The sequence below is a fragment of the Theropithecus gelada genome, chromosome 7a, assembly GCF_003255815.1.
Source record: "Theropithecus gelada isolate Dixy chromosome 7a, Tgel_1.0, whole genome shotgun sequence".
NCBI lineage: Eukaryota > Metazoa > Chordata > Mammalia > Primates > Cercopithecidae > Theropithecus > Theropithecus gelada.
In genome coordinates, this window is record NC_037674.1 from 24,888,086 (window position 1) to 24,906,164 (window position 18,079).

At 37.7% G+C, this 18,079-nt stretch overlaps 1 protein-coding gene across 2 annotated transcripts in view; it reads right to left on the reverse strand.

Moving 5' to 3' along the window:
* FAM227B (family with sequence similarity 227 member B) overlaps positions 1 to 18,079 on the reverse strand; it is a 279,192-nt gene that overhangs the window by 209,620 nt on the left and 51,493 nt on the right. For both annotated transcript variants that reach the window (XM_025390814.1, XM_025390815.1), the window contains one exon: positions 9,613 to 9,739. In XM_025390814.1, coding sequence (XP_025246599.1) covers positions 9,613 to 9,739 — 127 coding nt within the window. The remainder of the gene's footprint in view (positions 1 to 9,612; positions 9,740 to 18,079) is intronic.

Genomic DNA, 18,079 nt, shown 5'->3' on the forward strand with positions numbered 1-18,079 from the left:
GTTTAAAACAGTTTGTGGTGCACATTTGTATGTGACCCCCCACTGCTCCATCAATGGTGCATCCTCCAATTGCTTTTGTTGTATTCCTTAAGTTTTGATATATTGCTTCCATTTTCATTTTTGCCTCAAGATATTTTGATTTTCCTTTTGAGTTATTCCTTGACCCAATGGGTATTCAGTTTCCATATATTTATAAATTTTCCAGTTCTCTTCCTATTACTGATTTCTAATTTCATGTCATTGTGGTCAGAAGAGATGCTTGATGTGATTTCAGTCTCCTTAAAGTGGTTAACACTTGTTTTGTGGCCCACCATATGATCTATACTGGAAAATGTTTTGTGTGCACATGATAAAAATGTGCATTCTGCTGCTTTGGATGGAATGTTCTGTATATGTCTGTTAGGTCCATTTTGTCTAGAGTGTTGTCAAGTCCTTTGTTTCCCTATTAGTTTTCTCTGTAGATGATCTATCAATTTTTTGAAAATAGGGTCTTAGAGTCTCCTATTATTATTGCATTGTAGTCTACTTCTTCCTTCAGTTCTGTTAATATTTGCTTTATATATTTAGGTGCTCCAATATCTAGTGCGTATGTATTTACAATTGTTATATCCTCTTTATGAATTGACCACTTTATTATTATATGAATAACCTCTGTCTCTTTTTTAAGTTTTTGTTTTAATGTCCATTTTATCTGATAGAAGCAGAGCTTTTCTTACTCTCTTTTATTACCATTTGCGTGGATTATCTGTTTTCCTCTTGTAACTTTCTGTCTAAGCGCATCCTCAAAGCTGAAATAAGTCTCTTGTAGGCAGCATATAGTTGGGTATTGTCTTTTAATCCATTCAGCCCCTCTATCTTTTGACTGGAGATTGTAATCCATTTAAATTCAATGTAATTGACATATAAAGACTTACTCCTTGTGGGGAAAAGAAAGAGATCAGCCTGTTACTGTGTCTATATAGAAAGAAGTAGACATAAGAGACTCCATTTTGTTCTGTATTTGAGATGCTGTTAATCTGTGACCCTACCCCCAACCTTGTCCTTGCAAGAGACATGTGCTGTGGTAACTCAAGGTTTAATGGATTTTGGGCATGCAGGGTGTGTCTTTGTTCCTAGAAAAGCTAGGTATTGTCCAAGGTTTATCCCCATGTGATAGGATGAAACAATGTTGCTAAAAGGTTTATCTCAAGGCACAGGATTTTCCTTTAAACTTATTCATGTCACAGAGATCCTTGTTCTTATGTCTTACTGCTAATTTCTTCCCTAAAAACGATCCTATTGTCCTGCCACTCCCTTATCTTTAAGATGGTAAAGATAATTATCTATAAATACTAAGGGAACTCAGAGGCCGGTGCCGGCGTGGGTCCTCTGTAAGCTGAGCGCCGGTCCCCTGGGCCCCCACTTTTCTTTCTCTATACTTTGTCTCTGTGTCTTATTTCTTTTCTCAAGTCTCTTGTTCCACCTAACGAGAAACACCCACAGGTGTGGAGGGGCAGGTCACCCCTTCAACTCCTACCATTTTGTTTTTCATTCTCTGGTTGTTTAGTAGATCCTTTGCTCATTTATTACTTTCTTGCTATCTGCCTTTGTGATTTTATTATTTTCTCTGGCTGTATAATTTGATTCTTTTCTGTGTCTTTTGCGGGTCTACTGTAGGTTTTTACTTTGTAGTTACCATGTGACTTACATAAATCCTATTATAATTACAACAGTCTATTTTGATATCGTAACACACTCACAGGAAGAACCATTTCAGGTTCATGGGAGCAAGAACTCACTACCTTAAGACCAACAGCAAGTCACCTCTGCAGGTAGAACCCAAGTGATTCAGACACCTTCTAATAAACTCTACTTAAACTTTCACCTCTCAATATTACCGTGCTGAGAAATAAGGTTCCACATGAGTTTGGCAAGAACACTCATACCATAGCAAAACAAAGTAGACTTTAAGCCAAAAACTGTCACAAGGGACAAATAACATTATTTTTTAATGATAAAGGGATCAATTTATCAAGAGGATGTAACAATTAAAAGTATATATGCACCCAACATCAGAATGCCTAAATAAACCAAAGATTATTTGACATGAGATGAGAAATGAATAGCAATACAATAGTAACAAGAGACTTTAATACTCCGCTTTCAACATTGGATAAACTAAGAAGACAGAAGATTAATAATGAAATTACTGGATTGCACCGTGATAACAGACATATACAGACCATTCCATCCAACAGCAGTAGATTATACTTTTCTGTCTTATGCAAATGGGACATTCGCTAGGATAGACCATATGTTAGGCCACAAATAAATTTTAATAAATTTAAGAAGTTTGAAATCATATCTAGTATTGTTTTCAATCACAATGGCTGGAAACTACAAGTTAATAATGAGGAATGTGGGAAAATTAAAAAATATCTGGAAATCAATGTAATCTTGGCCAATGGGTCAAAGAAGAAATCAAAAGCGAAGTTAAAGAAAACCTTGGAACAAAGGAAAATGGAAACATGACATACTAAAACCTGTGAGATGCAGCAAATGGAGCTCTGAGTTGGAAATGTACAGCTGCGAATGCCTATATGAAAAAAAATTCCCAATAAATAACCTAACATTATTCCTTAAGGAACTAAAATAACAAGAGCAAATTAAAATCAAAGTTAGCAGAAGGAAGGAAATACCAAAATCAGAACAGAAACAAAGCAAATAGAGAATAGAAAAATCATCTAAAAACTCAATAAAACTAAGAGTTCATTTTTTGAGGAAATAAAATGGACAAACCTTTAGTAAGACTAAAAAAAGAGAATATTCAAATAAAATAAAAAGGAAAGTGGAGACATTACGATACCTCTGAAATAAAAAGAATTATGAGACTATTATAAATAATCATATGCCAGCAAATTGAAAAAACCTAAATGGAATGGACAAATACCTAGAAAAATGCAACCTATTAATATTAATCAGGAAGAAAGAGGACGCTGGAACATACCAATAACAAATAAAGACATTGAAGAGGTAATTAAAAACCTCCCAACAATGGAGAGCCCAACACCAGATGGCTTTATGGGTGAATTCTACTAAACAAACATATAAAGAAGAATTAGTATCAATACTCTTTAAACTCTGGAAATAAAACTAGAGAGAATACTCCCAAACACACTTAGTGAGGTCAGCATCACCTTGGTACCGAAACCAGACAGAGATACCACAAGAAAACTACAGGTCAATTTCTCTGATGAACAATGATGTAAAAATCTTTAATAAGATCTTAGCAAACCAAATTTTAAAACACATGAAAAAGATTATACATCATCATTAAGTGGGTTTTATCCCTAGAACGCAAGGCTGGTTTAATAAATGTAATTCAATCAATGTGACACGTCATACCAATAGAATCAATTATGATAGCCTCATGATCATATTAATTGATGCAAAAAAAACCATTTGATAAAGCTCAACATTCTTTTTTTGGATAAAAACTCTCACCAGTTTAGATGTAGAAATAAATTTCCTAAACATAATGAAGGCCATTTATGAAAAACCCATGGCTAACATTATAATCAATTGGAAAAACCAGAACACTTTTCCACTAAGATCCAGTACAAGACAAGGATACTCTCTCTTGGCATTTCTCTTTAACACAGTGCTGCAAGTACTAGCAAGGGCTATCAGACAAAAAAAGAAAAAGAAAACGAAAAAACATGAAAATGGGACAGGAACACATAAAATTATCTGTATTTACAGATTACATGATTGTATCTGCAGAAAATCCTAAAGCGTTCTCAAAAAAGTTAGAACTGACTAAGTGATTTCTGCAAAGTTACAGAATACTAAATCAATACACAAGAATCAATTGCATTTCTATATATTAACAACAAACTATCCAAAAAAGATATTTAAAAATTCCATTTAATAAGAGTGTCAAAAATAACTAAGAATAAATTTAACTAAGGAGGTGAAAAATCTGCAGACTGAATATTGTAAGACACTGAAGAAAAAAACTGAAGAAGACAACAATAAAGATATCCCATGCTATGTATCAGAAGAATCAATATGGTTAACATGTCCATACTACCCAAACCTGTATACAATGCCAACACAATCTCTAACAAAATCTTAATGACATTCTTCACAGAAATAGAATAAACAATTCTAAAATTTGTATAGAGCCACAAAATATCCTGAGAGGGCAAAGCAATTATGAGGAAAAAAAAAGTTGTAGGCAATAAACCTCTTGATTTAAAATTGCATTAAAAAGCTATAGAAATAATAATTTTAAAAAACTATGGTATTGGCACGAACACCGACACAGAGATCAGTGGTATAGAATACAGTGCCCAGAAATAAATGACAAACATATGCGGTGAACTAATTTTTGACAAGGGCACCAAAAGAATACAATCAGGAAAAGATAGTTTCTTCAATAAATGGTGCTGGGAAAACTGAATTTCCACATGCAAAAGGATGAAATGGACCCTTATTTTATGCCACTCAAAAACTCCACAAAAAATGGATAGGCTACCTAAATGTAAGACATAAGGCTATAAAACTTCTAAATGAGAACATAGGGCAATAGCTTCTTGACACTGACATATGTGATGAATATTTGGATATCATACCAATAGCCTGGGCTACAACAGCAAAAATAAACAAATGGGACAATATCTAACTAAATGTTTCCTGCACATCAAAGAAAATAATCAATGAAATGAAACGGCGACCTATGAATTAGGAAAATATATTGACAGATAATATAACTACTACTATCTACTAACTAATATCTATAATTTATAAAGAATTCATACAACTCAAAGTAGAAAACAACCCAATTAACAAGCCAGTGACTTGAATAGATATTCCTTCAAAGAAGACATAGAAATATATGAAAAGACAAGCAGGTATATGAAAAGGTGCTCAACATCATTAATTTTTAGGGAAATGCAAATTAAAACCACTATGAATATTACCTCACATAGAATGGCTATTAAAAAGTCAAGAGGCCGGGTGCGGTGGCTCAAGCCTGTAATCCCAGCACTTTGGGAGGCCGAGACGGGCGGATCACGAGGTCAGGAGATCGAGACCATCCTGGCTAACACGGTGAAACCCCGTCTCTACTAAAAAAATACAAAAAAAACCCCAAAAACAAACAACTAGCCGGGCGTGGTGGCAGGCGCCTGTAGTCCCAGCTACTCGGGAGGCTGAGGCAGGAGAATGGCATAAACTCGGGAGGCGGAGCTTGCAGTGAGCTGACATCCCGCCTTTCACTCCAGCCTGGGCGACAGAGCGAGACTCTGTCTCAAAAAAAAAAAAAAAAAAAAAAAAAAAAAGTCAAGAGACAAACAAATTGGGTAAGCGTGTGCATAAATGGGAACCCTTGTACACTATTGGTAAGAATGTAGACTGATGTAGCTATTGAGGAAAACAGTATGAGAGTTCCTAAAGAAATTTAAAACAGAACTACCATGTGACCCAGCAATCTCACTTTTGGGTATATTACCCAAAGGAAATGAAATCACCACATCGTAAGGGTATCTGCACTCCCATGTTCATTGCAGCATTCTTCACAATAGCCAAGGTATAGAAACAGCCTAAGTGCTTACTGATTAATGAATGGATAAAAATATTTTGGTGTGTATGTAAAACAGAATATTATTCTGCATTTTAAAAAAGGAGATCCTGTCATTTGCCCCACAATGTAGAACCTGGAAGGAATAATCCAGTGAAATAAGCCAGACACAGAAATAAAAATATTTCATGATCTCACTGATATTTGGAAAATAAGAAAAATCAAAGATACAGAAATAAAGAATAAAACATTGGTTACTGGGACCAGGCAAGGTGGGTGGGGTAGAGCATGAGTGGGAAGATATAGGTTAGAGGTTATGAAGGAGCACATATGTAGGATGAACTAGTCTAAAGATCTAATGTACAACATGAAGGTACTAGTCAATAAAATTGTACTGTTAATAAAAAAATCATGGACAAAAGATTTTGAAAGCAATAAGGGAAAGAAAGTTCCTCACATACAAGGGAAAGTGGTGGCTTTCAGTGGATTTTTCAACAAAAACTTTGCAAGTCAGGAGAGAGTCTGATTATGCAGTTGACACCTGAAGAATATAAATTGAAGTACTTGGGTTCACTTACATATGGATTTTCATCTGCCTCCACCACCGCCAAGACCAATCCCTCTTTTTCCTCCTTTTCCTCAGCCTACTTAACATGAAGATGACAAGAACAGCTCAGCCAAGCTTCTGATTCCGTGGAACATGGAGCACTTCATCAGTTTGGCCCCAGAAGGCACAACTGCTCTGGGGGACCTAAGCTTAGGGTCCCTGGAAGGTGGAGCATTGCCTCATCTTTGGCACTGGAGAAGGAGGATGCTCTGGTAGGCTGAGACTTTGGCTCCCCAAGGGGTGGGGTGCTGTTTCACTTTGGGTACCAGGGGGTGCAAATGCTCCAGTGGGTCAAGGCTTCAGGTCCTGCCCCTTTCTCTCTCTTCATCTAAAAATGTTGCAATGTAAAATTTAACTCTTTCAATGGTTTCCTATAAACCTGTAGCCTTTCTTCATTCTTTTTTCCTTTGCTCCTCTAACTGGATACTTTCAATTGACCTGTCTTAGAGTTCACAGATTCTTTCTTCTGCTTGATCAAGTCTGCTGTTGACACTGTCTATTGCATTTTTTATTTCATTCACTGTATTCTTAAGCTCCAGAGTTCTGGTTTTTTAAATTCCTATTTCTTTATTGATCTTATTTTGTTCAAGTATCTTTTTCTATTGTTTAGTTGTCTATCTGTGTTCTCTTTTAGTTCACTTAGTTTCCTTAAAGCAATTATTTTGAATTCTTTATCAGGAAATTATTGAGTATCCATTTATTTTGGGTTACTAGAAAATTATTGCATTCTGTTGGTGGTATCATGTTTCTTTGTTTTCCTTGTTTCTTTTTGCTTTGCATTAATGTCTGCACATTTGATGGTGCAGTCACCTCTTCCAGAATTTACATGTTGGTTTTGGTGGGGAAAGAGCTTCAACTATGGGTGGATGTGAAGGCATTGGCTAGGTGAGGTGTCATGTTTCTGGCTTGGTGAGCATACAACAGCTTACACTCCGCATGCAGCTCTGTCAGATGAAGTCAGCGTCAGTGAAAATTGCAGCATCCTCAGTCGCCAAGGCTAGCGGTGTTTGCGATGGCTGTGAGGGTTGTTAGGGTCTTCAGTTAGAAAGGCTGCTGGGATATTACTAATCTCTTTTTCTCCCATAGTGGAATTCATGCCCACAGATATTCCTAAAAATGCCAGGTTCAGTTTGTGGGCATCCTCGTGGTGGTGGTGGTGGTGGCATCAGTGTCTGATGTCCAGTGCTCACAAAGTGGCCATGGTGCCAGGATTTGGAGTATGAATACACATGAAGAGTCAGTGGCTCCAGGGTCTGGGGCAGTAGGGACATTGGTGCCTGTGGTGCAGGTTCCTTTGTAGCAGCATTAATAATGGTGTGTGAGGCATGTGAACTTTTGGAGAAACGAGAAAATGAGGTCTGGAGAATAAATTCATGCAGAGCTCAGGAATCCGAGGTGGTGTTGCAGTGGGTTCAGTGTCATGGGTGCAGGTGTTTGCCCTGGGATCTGGGGTCCAGAGCATGGGCATGTGCACATTTACTGTTGCTCTCGAGTCCACAATGCAGATGCAGCTGCTGCAGCAGTGGCTCTGGTGTCCATATGAGGCGTTTATAGAGCAGCTGTAGAGCTAGAGTTTAAAGTGCAGACATGTGTGGAGTAAAAGTGGTTCCATGGTCCCAGGTGCAGGCTAGCTTGTTGTGGAAATGACTTTGGAATATGAAACATGGACATGCATGCTCCTGAAACAAAGCTGAGGCCTAGAATGTGGGTATGCAAAGGGTGTCTGTGGCTCTGGAGTCTGTGGCATGCATGGTTTTGGATGCGAGTAGCCCTGGGTAGCACAACAGTGGCTTCTTATTGAGGTTGGAGCACAGCAGTGTCTCTTTCTCTCTCTCCAGGAGGTCAAAACAGCAATGGCTGTTGGTTAACCATCTCAGTGGCAAGAGCCAGCAGTGTCCTCAAGACAAAAAGGATGAACACTAAGGGGACATCTGATGTGAAAGCTGCAGGGAATGTGTGGCTGCCTCAGGAACTGTTGAAGTCCTTAGTAGAAAAGGCTGCTAGGATCCTTTGCAGAGCAGGCCACTGGAGACCAGAATGGTACCTGCCTCATGACTGATTCTGATATTCTCCACCTTTCTTTGTTCCTAGCTGTATCCAGATGTCTCACATATGTCAATCTCCCCAGAAATCCTTTCTGTGCAATTATTGGGTTTTGCTGTACTGTATTGCTGTAGGTTTTAAACATGATGTTTAAGCCCTTCTAGGACTATTTTTGTTCATGGGTAGCAGTCTAACTATTTTGTGTGTGTGCATGAGAGAGATAAAAGCTGATATAACCTAATCCACCATGTTGCTCATATCATTTATCTCTCCCACTTCTTATAAGGACACTAATCATATTGGATTAGAGCCCACCCATGTAATGCCATTTAACCTTAATTACTTCTTTAAAGATCACACCTCCAAATACAGTCACATTGTGAAGTGTAGTAGAGATTAGGAATTTACTTCAACATATGAATTTTGGGGAAGATACAATTCAGTTCATAATAGGTCTGTAGAACATTATTCTACCCTTCATCATGTTCTTTTCTTATAGTATCTTTGTATGAATGCTGTGGTCATTTCGTTTTTGTTTCTTATGTTTGAATTAATTTGATTTTTTATATAACTAGCAGGAGATTCTTACCTGTGTGTATTCATAGGTGGTTTCTCAGGGTTATTTTCAAGTCTTTACCTCTCAAAGCCTCCCTCCATAAGGTATAAAACATTTTCTTATACAAATGATTTGGTTAGTAAAAACTGACATTAAGCAGTTTTAAAAATTAGATAACATTTAGATAGAAATATTTACAAGAACTATGTGAAAACAGTTAATAGCTTCTGGTGGTTAGTAATAATAACCTTATTAAAAAACGCCAGGAGGTCATTCCAGGAACATGAAACTATATTTCTCAACCTTAGTTTTAAACCCTAGTACTTAAATCTCTTGATAAATGTTCTAGGATTGAGTTTTACTTTCCTTTAGCTTTTCAATCCTACCATTTTCACCTACACAGTGATTAAAAAACAGGTTTTCCTTGATTAATGTTCTCTGAGAAATTAAATAATTTCTAGATTTTTTCCTAAATAATATTATTTGCGAATTAAATATAAGTAGTATTCTAAAAGCACTTTAAAACATGTATGGTCCAAATATAGTACATACATGGTATGACTTTATTTCTGTGACATTTCCATAACAATTTTCCATAATATTTCCATAATAATTCCATTGCTTATAAGATATTGGCTTCTAAATTTAATAAGTAATTAATTATGGTAAAATGAAATTTTCAGAAGAAAGTAAAGAACATTTATTTTAACACATGGGTATTGCTATGGCACGCTTTGTGAGAAAAAGAACTACCAATATTTTTGGATGGAATAAATAAAATACTGCAACCCCAAAATTTTAAAAACCAAAACAATGATCAATATTTAAATGATATATTCATACCTGAACACCAAAGAAAAATGGTATTCCCTAGATCTTCTTTAAATTCATCATTAAAGAGGTAACTAGATTCTGGAAATGCTTCATGGAATGTTGCATATATGGCTTGTGCCAAACAATCAGGATATATCTACCAAAATAAAATCGTATCAGATTAATTTTATATTTTTAAATTTTAATATAATTAAAAAGTATATTTTTATAATTATAATTATAATTTTTTAAATTTGCCTTACAATTTATTAACCAAATAAAAATTCACCATTTTTTAAATTCTAAAATCACATTTATATAAATTAATGTACATCACTATGCCTGATAGCTAAATTTGAACTGGAATATGTTTCAGTAAGGAGCAATGCCACCCTCTCCACTCCCTCCAACCACCTGGAAATTAAATTTCTTTGGTTTCCTTATGATTTTAAATTTTAGTTTTTAAAACTAGTTACACACTTATTTAATATTTTTAACTTTCATTTTATCTTCAAGGGTACATGTGCAGGTTTCTTATATAGTCAAATTGCACGTTAAGGAGGTTTTGTGAACAGATTATTTCTTTTTATAAACGCTAGTACAATTTATTGAGAAAGTAAGTCTGAGTCACAGGCAGTGGAGGCAGAAGATGATGAAATTATTGGGTTGGATTGTTGTTGTTGTTTTAAAAATTTATTTTGATTTCAATAGTTTTGGGGGAACAGGTGGTGTCTGATTGCACGGAAAAGTTCTTCAGTGGTGATTTCTGAGATTTTGATGCACTCATCACCTGAGCAATGCACACTGTACCCAATTTGTAGGCTTTTATCCCTCATGTCCCTCCCATTCCGATCCCCCTCCCATCCTTTCCCCTGAGTCCCCAAAGTCCATTATATGCATGCCTCTGCATTCTCATAGCTTAGCTCTCGCGTATAAGTGAGACCATATGATGCCTAGCTTTCCATTCTTGAGTTACTCCACTTAGAATAATTGTCCCCAGCTCCATCCAGGTTGCTGTGAATGCCATTATTTCATTCCTTTTAATGGTTGAATAGTATTCATATATATACACACACACACACACACACACACACACACACACATACACACACACCACATTTTCTTTATCCACTTGTTGGTTGGTAGGCATTTAGGCTGGTTTCATATATTTGCAATTGCAAATTGTGCTGCTATAAATATGCGTGTGCAAGTGACTTTTTCATATAATGTCTTCTTTTCCTCTAAGTAGATACCCAGTAGTGGTATTGCTGGATCAAACAGTAGTTCTACTTTTAGTTCTTTAAGGAATCCCGTACTGTTTTCCATAGTTGTTTTATTAGTTTACATTACCACCAGCAGTGTAAAAGTGTTCCCTTTTCACCACACCACATATGATGTATCACACTGATTGATTTGCATATGTTGAACCATCCTTCCACTTCAGGAATAAATGCCACTTGGTATTGATGAATGATCCTTCTAATGTATTGTTGAATTTGGTTTGCGGTATCTTGTTGAGGATTTTCGCATCAATATCCATCACTGATACTGGTCTGTGGTTTTCTTTTCTTTTCTTGATGTGCCTTTGTCTAGTTTTGGTATCCAAATAATACTGCCTTGTAGAATGAGTTTGGGAGTATTCCCTCCTCCTCTTTTTCTTTGAAATAGTTTGAGTAGAATTCGTATTAGTTCTTCTTGGAATGTTTGGTAGAATTCAGCAGTGAAGCCAGCAAGTCCTGGGCTTTTCCTTACTGGGATACTTTTTAATATGGCTTTGATCTCATTACTTTGTTTGTTCAGAATTTGAATTTGTTCCTGGTTCAATCTTGGGAGGTGGCAATATTTAGAACTCCGTCAATTTCTTCTAGATTTTCTAATTTATTGGCATACAGTTGCTCATGGTAGCGACTAATAATCCCTTGACTTTCTGCAGTATCAGTTGCAATGTCTCCTTTTTCATTTCTGATTTCATTTGTATCTTGCCTTTTTTACTTAGTCTGGCTAATGATTTGTCAATTTTTTCTAACTTTTCAGAAAACAAACTTGTTTTATTGATCTTTCTTATCAGTTGTTTTCATTTCAATCTCATTTACTTCTGCTCTGATCTTTATTATTTCTTTTCTTCTACTAATTTTGGGTTTGGTTTGCTCTTGCTTTTCTAATTATTTAAGACACATGGTGAGACTGTTTCTTTTAAGTTGTTCTTTATTGATGTAGGCACTTACAGCTATAAATATGCCTTTTAGTACTGCTTTCACTCTATTCCATAGATTTTGGCATGTTGTGTTTCCATAATCATTTGTTTAAAGAGATTTTTCAAATTCTTTCTTAATTTCTTCATTGATCCACTGGTCATTAGGAGCATATTATTTAATTTCCACATGTTTGCTTTCCAAATTTCTTCTCGTTATTGATTTGCACATATATTTTTCCATTGTTATATCCTCTTGCTGAATTGACCCCTTTATTATTATATAATAACCTTCTTTGTTTCTTCTTACAGTTTCTGCATTTAAGTCTATTTTGTCTGATATAAGTATAGCAACTCCTCCTTTTTGGTTTCCATTGGCATAGAGTATCTTTCTTCATACCTTTATTTTCAGTCTATGTGTATCTTTATAGGTGAAGTGTGTTTTTTGTCAGCAATAGAACAATGAGTCTTGTTTTTTCATCCATTCAGCCAGTCTTTTAATTAGAGTTTAGTCCACTTACACTCAATATTATTATTGATAAGGCCTTACTTCTGTGATTTTGTTATTTATTTTCTTGTTGTTCTGTGATCTTCTCTTCCTTCTTTCTTTGTTCCTGTCTTCCTGTAGTGAAAGTGATTTTTCTCTGGTGACATGCTTTAGTTTCTTGCTTTGTATTTTTTGTGTATCTATTGTGTGTTTTTTGGTTTGAGGTTACCATGAGGCTTGCAAATACTATTTTAAGACCCATATTTTAACCTGGTAACAACATAACACTATTTCCATAAACAAACTAATAAAAACTCAATGTTTTAAATTTGTCCCCCCACTTTTTAACTTTTTGCTGTTTCTATTTATATCTTACTGTATTATGTCTTAAAAAGTTGTTGAAATTATAATTTTTTAATGGTTCCTCCTTTATTTAGTCTTTCCACTTAGGATAAGAGTAGTTTATACAACAGTTGCAGTGTTTTAATATTCTGTGTTTTTTCTGTGTACTTATTATTACCTGTGAGTTTTGTAAATGTAAGTGATTATTTATTGCTCATTAATGTTTTTTCTTTTTGATTGAAGTCCTTTCTTCAGCATTTCTTGTAGAATAGGTCTGGAATTGATGAAATCCCTCAGCTCTTGTGTGGGATTTTTTTTTATCTCTCCTTCATGTTTGAAGGATATTTTTGCCAGATATACTACTTTAGGGTAAATGTTTTTGTTTCTTCAGCACTTTAAATATATCATTCCATTCTCTTCTGGCCAATAAGGTCTCCACTGAAAAGCCTGCTGCCAGATGTATTGGAGCATTATTGTATGTTGTTTGTTTCTTTTATATTGCTACTTTCAGGATCCTTTCTTTATCCTTGACCTTTGGGAGTCTGATTATTAAACATCTTAAGTAATTTTCAGGTTAAATCTGCTTAGTGTTCTATAACCTCCTTGTACTTGGATACTGATATTTTTCTTTAGGTTTAGGAAATTGTCTATTATCCCTTTCAATAATCTTTCTACCCCATCTCTTTCTCTACCTCCTTTTTAAAGCCAATAACTCAGATTTGCCCTTTTGAGGCTATTTTCCAGATCCTGTAGGCATGTTTCATTGTTTTTTATTCTTTTTTCTTTTGATTCCTTTGTGTGTTTTCAATAGCCTATCTTCAAGCTCACTAATTCCTTTTTCTGCTTGATACATTCTGCTATTTAAGGACTCTGATGCATTCTGCAGTGTGCCCATTGCATTTTCAGCTCCAGAATTTCTGCTTCTTTTTATTTCTATTTCTTTGTTAAATTTATCTAATATAATTCTGATTCCTTCTTGTGTTATTCTGAATTGATCTGAGTTTCTTCAACGCAGCTATTTTTAAATCTCATCTGAAAGGTCACATATCTCTGTTTCTCCAAGACTGGTCCCTGGTGCCTTATTTAGTTAATTGCTGAAGTCTTTTCATGGATGTGCTGATGCCAGTTGATGTTCTTTCGTGTCTGGGCATTAAAGAGTTAGGTATTTATTATAATATCCACTGTCTGTGCTTATTTGTAGCTGTCCTACTTGGGAAGGCTTTCCAGATACTTGAAATAACTTGAGTAACACTGTGGTTCTTGCAGACTCGTGGAGGCAATTCTCTGAATTATCAGGCAGATACTTTTGTTCTCCTCTCTTACTTTCTCCCAAACATACAGAATCTCTCTTTCTGTTCTGATACCTAAAGATGTAGGTGGAGTGACATAAGCACTCCTGTGGCTATCACCATTATGACTGCATTGGGTAAGACCTGAAGCCAGAACAGTGCTGGGTCTCACTGAAGGCCTGCAGCAATCACTCCCTGACTACTGTGTATGTTTGCTCAAGGTCCTGGGGCTCTACAATCAGCAAGTGGCAAAGCCAGCCAGGCCTATGTCCTTCCCTTCAGGGTGGCGAGGTTCCCCAGGCCCCTGGTAGGTCCAGGTGTGCTGCCTGGGAGCCAGAGACTACAGAAAAAAACCTTAGTGCTGGCACTCAAACCACAAGATGCAGTCCTTCCCATTCTTCCCTCCCCTTTCCAAAGGCAGAGTCATCTCACCCTGTAGCCACTGCCACACCATGCCATGAGTAATATTGCCAGACTATCAGCCAATCTTTCCTTAAGGACCACAGGCTCTTAAATCAGCTCTTACTGAATGCTGCCTGACCTGGGACACAACCTTCAGGGAAGTGGGCTCCTCTCTGGCCCAGGGCAGGTTGAGAAATGCTGCCCAAGAGTCAAGTCCTGGAATCAGGGACCCCAAGAGCCCACCTGGTGCTCTTCCTGCCTGTGGCCATGCTGCAACCTGAAGCCAGCAAGTCTCAGAGTATCACCCAGGGCCCTCACTGTAGTACTTGGGTATTGCTGCTAGTTATTCAGGGCTCAAGGGCTCTTCAGTTAGCAGGTGATAAAGCTGCCAGGACTGGGCCCTTTCCTTCAAGGCAGTATGTTCCATTTTTGCCCATGGTGTGTCTAGAAATGTCATCTGGAAGCTAGGGCCTGGAATAAGGGCCTCACATCTCTGTCTGATGCCCTATCCTGCTGGGGCTGAGCTGGTATCCAAGATGCAAGTCAAAGTCCTCCCCACTCTTCCCTCTCCTTTCCTCTAGCAGAAGGAAGGAGTCTCTTTTGGAGTTGCGAGCTGTGCAGCCTGGGGTTATGAGAGAGGTGATGCCAGTATTCCCTTGGCTGCCCCTACTGATGTGTCAATATGTTGCTTGCACACTCCAGTCCATTGTCTCTGGACCTAGTTCAGTAATAGGTCTTGCTTAAGAGTCGCAGTCCTTATGGCCCAGACTTTCAGATTTTCTTGGAGACACAGAATGTGTAGCCCTCTGTGGCAAGGTTTGCAGGTTCTCAAGTTCTGACCACTGGGATCCACAATTCCCCTCTGTCTAGGGCTGGTTTAAATGCTCCCTCTGTGGGCCGGTATCAGCTGAGTTTGGTTCAGTTTTCTTTCTGCTCTAACAGGACAGCACTGATTAACTACCTCACAATGTTGTGTTCTCCTTTCCCCAGCACCCAGAAATGCTCTCTGCACTACACTGCCACTGCTGGGGGTTGGGGAGGGGTGGTGGTGGTGATTTCGGACTGCTTTTCCTATCTCTTCAGTGCCTCTTTCAGTGATATTAAGCTAAAAACCAGGCACTATAAGTACTTGCCTGATTTTTGTTTTTTATGAAGGTTTTTTTTTCCGTGTAGACAGTTGTTAACTTGGTGTCCTTGTGGGGGGACAATCAGTGAGGCTTCTATTCTGCCATTGTGCTCTGTCTCTGCCTGTTTTATCTTCAAGTAGAATAGCAACTTCTGCTTTTTTCCCATTTGCTAAGTAGATTTTTCTCCATCCCTTTACTTTGAGCCTATGGGTATCACTGTATGTGAGATTGGTCTCTTGAAGACAGCATGCAGTTGGGTATTCTTTATTCGACTTGCCACTCTGTCCCTTTTAATTGAGGCATTTAGCCCATTTACATTCAAGGTTATTATTGATACATGCAGATTTAATCCAGTCATTGTGTTTTTAGCTGGTTATATGCAGACTTCTTTATGTGATTACTTTATAATGTCGTTGGTTTAGTGGCCAATAAAAATCTTTCCTTTCCATATTTAGCACTCTCTTCAGGACCTCTTATAAAGCAGATTTGTTGGTAGTGAATTCCCTTAACATTTGCTTATCTGAAAAGGATCTTATTTCTCCTTCACTTACAAAGTTTAGTTTGGCTGGATATTAATTCTCGTTTGGAAATTATTTTAAGAATGCTGAATATAGGCCGCCAATCTCTTCTGGGTTGTAGGGCTCTTGCTGGAAGGTCTGCTGGTAAATTGGTGAGGTTTCCTTTGTAGATGATTGCCTCTTCTCTCTAGCTGCCATTAATGTTTTTCTTTCATGTCAACCTTGGAGAATCTGATGACTATGTGTCTTGGAGATTGTCTTCTTGTATAGTATTTTGTAGTTCTTCACATTTCCTGAATTTGAATGTTGGCCTCTCTAGCGAGGTTGGGTAATTTTTCATAAACAATATTCTGAAATGTTTTCCATGCTGCTTGCTTTCTCTCCCTTTTTCAGGGATGTCAATGAGTCATAGATTTGGTGTCTTTACATAATCCCATATTTCTAGAAGGTTTTGTTCATTCATATTTATTGTTTTTTCTTTATATTTGTCTGACTGGTTGATTTTGGAGAATCAGTCTTTGAGCTGTGAAGAGTCTTTCCTCAGCTTGGTCTATTCTGCATTAATACTTGCAACTGTATTCTGAAATTCTTGAAGTGAGTTTTTCAGCTGTATCAGTGTTGCTTCTTTTTTAAAATGGCCATTTTGTCTTTTACCACCTATATAATTTTATTGCATTCCTTTTTCATCTGTATTCTAAATTCTATATTTAGAATTAGGTTATTATTGACATATGCAGATTTGACCGGCTCATCGAGTTTGGCAAGTGACCCGGGAACCATTTCATCCTGATTGAGAACCATTGCTGAAGAACTAGTATAGTTTTTTGGAGATAAGCAGTCTATCTTTTTGAGTTCCCAGAGTTCTTGCACTTACTCCTTATCATCTTTGTGACCTGATGTTTCTTCAATCTTTAAAGTTGCTTTCTTTGGATTTTTTTTCTCTTATTTGATTTTGTCAGGGGGTTAATTGTGGTATAAGGTGGGTTCAGTTTATTGACTTTGTTTCTGAAAGAAATTAGAAAGCTATACAGCTCAGCCCAGCACTCCTGGGCAGGGTGCTCCAACTCTGGAGAGCTAGTATCCTGCCCCAGCTTTGCTCCCTGGCCCCTTGAGGTTAGAAACCTGCTGTGCTGGTGGGCCAAAGTGTTCTTGGGCCACAGGCCACAACACTCTGATGTGTGGTGCCAGCGAAAGCAGTTCATCAGACAGGGGCCATTCTGCTGGAACTCTTGATGGCCAGGCACTGTTTGTCACTGCAAGAGCTTTAATGTAGGCCCCCAGGAGGCAGCCCATTTGGTCATCCAATGACATACTACAAGCAACCATGGACAGGCTGGACCAAAGGAGAGGCTGGTAGACAGGGGGCACTCAGGTAAGACTGGCCCATCTCCCAGGCAAGGATATCCTGCTCTGTTCAGATCTGACAGTTCCCCTAAAACGAAAGTCTCCTAGGGCAGCATGGCAAGCCTTCAGATATGGGCATTCCTGTTGTGCTCCATCACAGACATTCCCGCACTAATCCCTCTGGCCTCTGCACAGGCTAGAGTTCTGCCCCAACATATCTCCAACCAGCTCTCCCTGCTAGCTCAAGTGTCCATAGGGGTCACTGGTCCTTTGTTGCCAGGATTCCAGAGGTCCCTGATGAGAGTGGGTTGCCCCTTGCCTGCTCACCTCACCTCTTCCCCAGGAGTCACTGGGGCCAGAAACAAGTCCCCATGCATGACAGCCCCATGCAGAGTTCCCATATTCCTCTCCCTCCATCCCAGCATGTGTGTTCTCCCTACATCCACTCTCAATGCCTTCCCTCTGATGACATCCTCAGAGTGCACCAGTCTTCCCAATATCCCAGTCCCTTGGAGCAGATATTCCTCCTGGTTGCATCTAGTCAGCCACCTTAGAAATTATTATTTACTTTATGAAACATACATGCCTTTTTTTCTTATAACTTGCTTTTGGCCATTTTATTACTTCTTTGTACCTTTAATTGAGGGACATAAACAAGTAAGAGTTAAAAATCCAGTCAATCTGACAATGTTTTGTGAAAAAAACTTAATTCAGATAGAGAATAAAATTAACAATTAAGGCTTCATAATTATTCATTTCACTTAACTTTGCTGTTGCTATCCTCTTTTAGAAAGTCA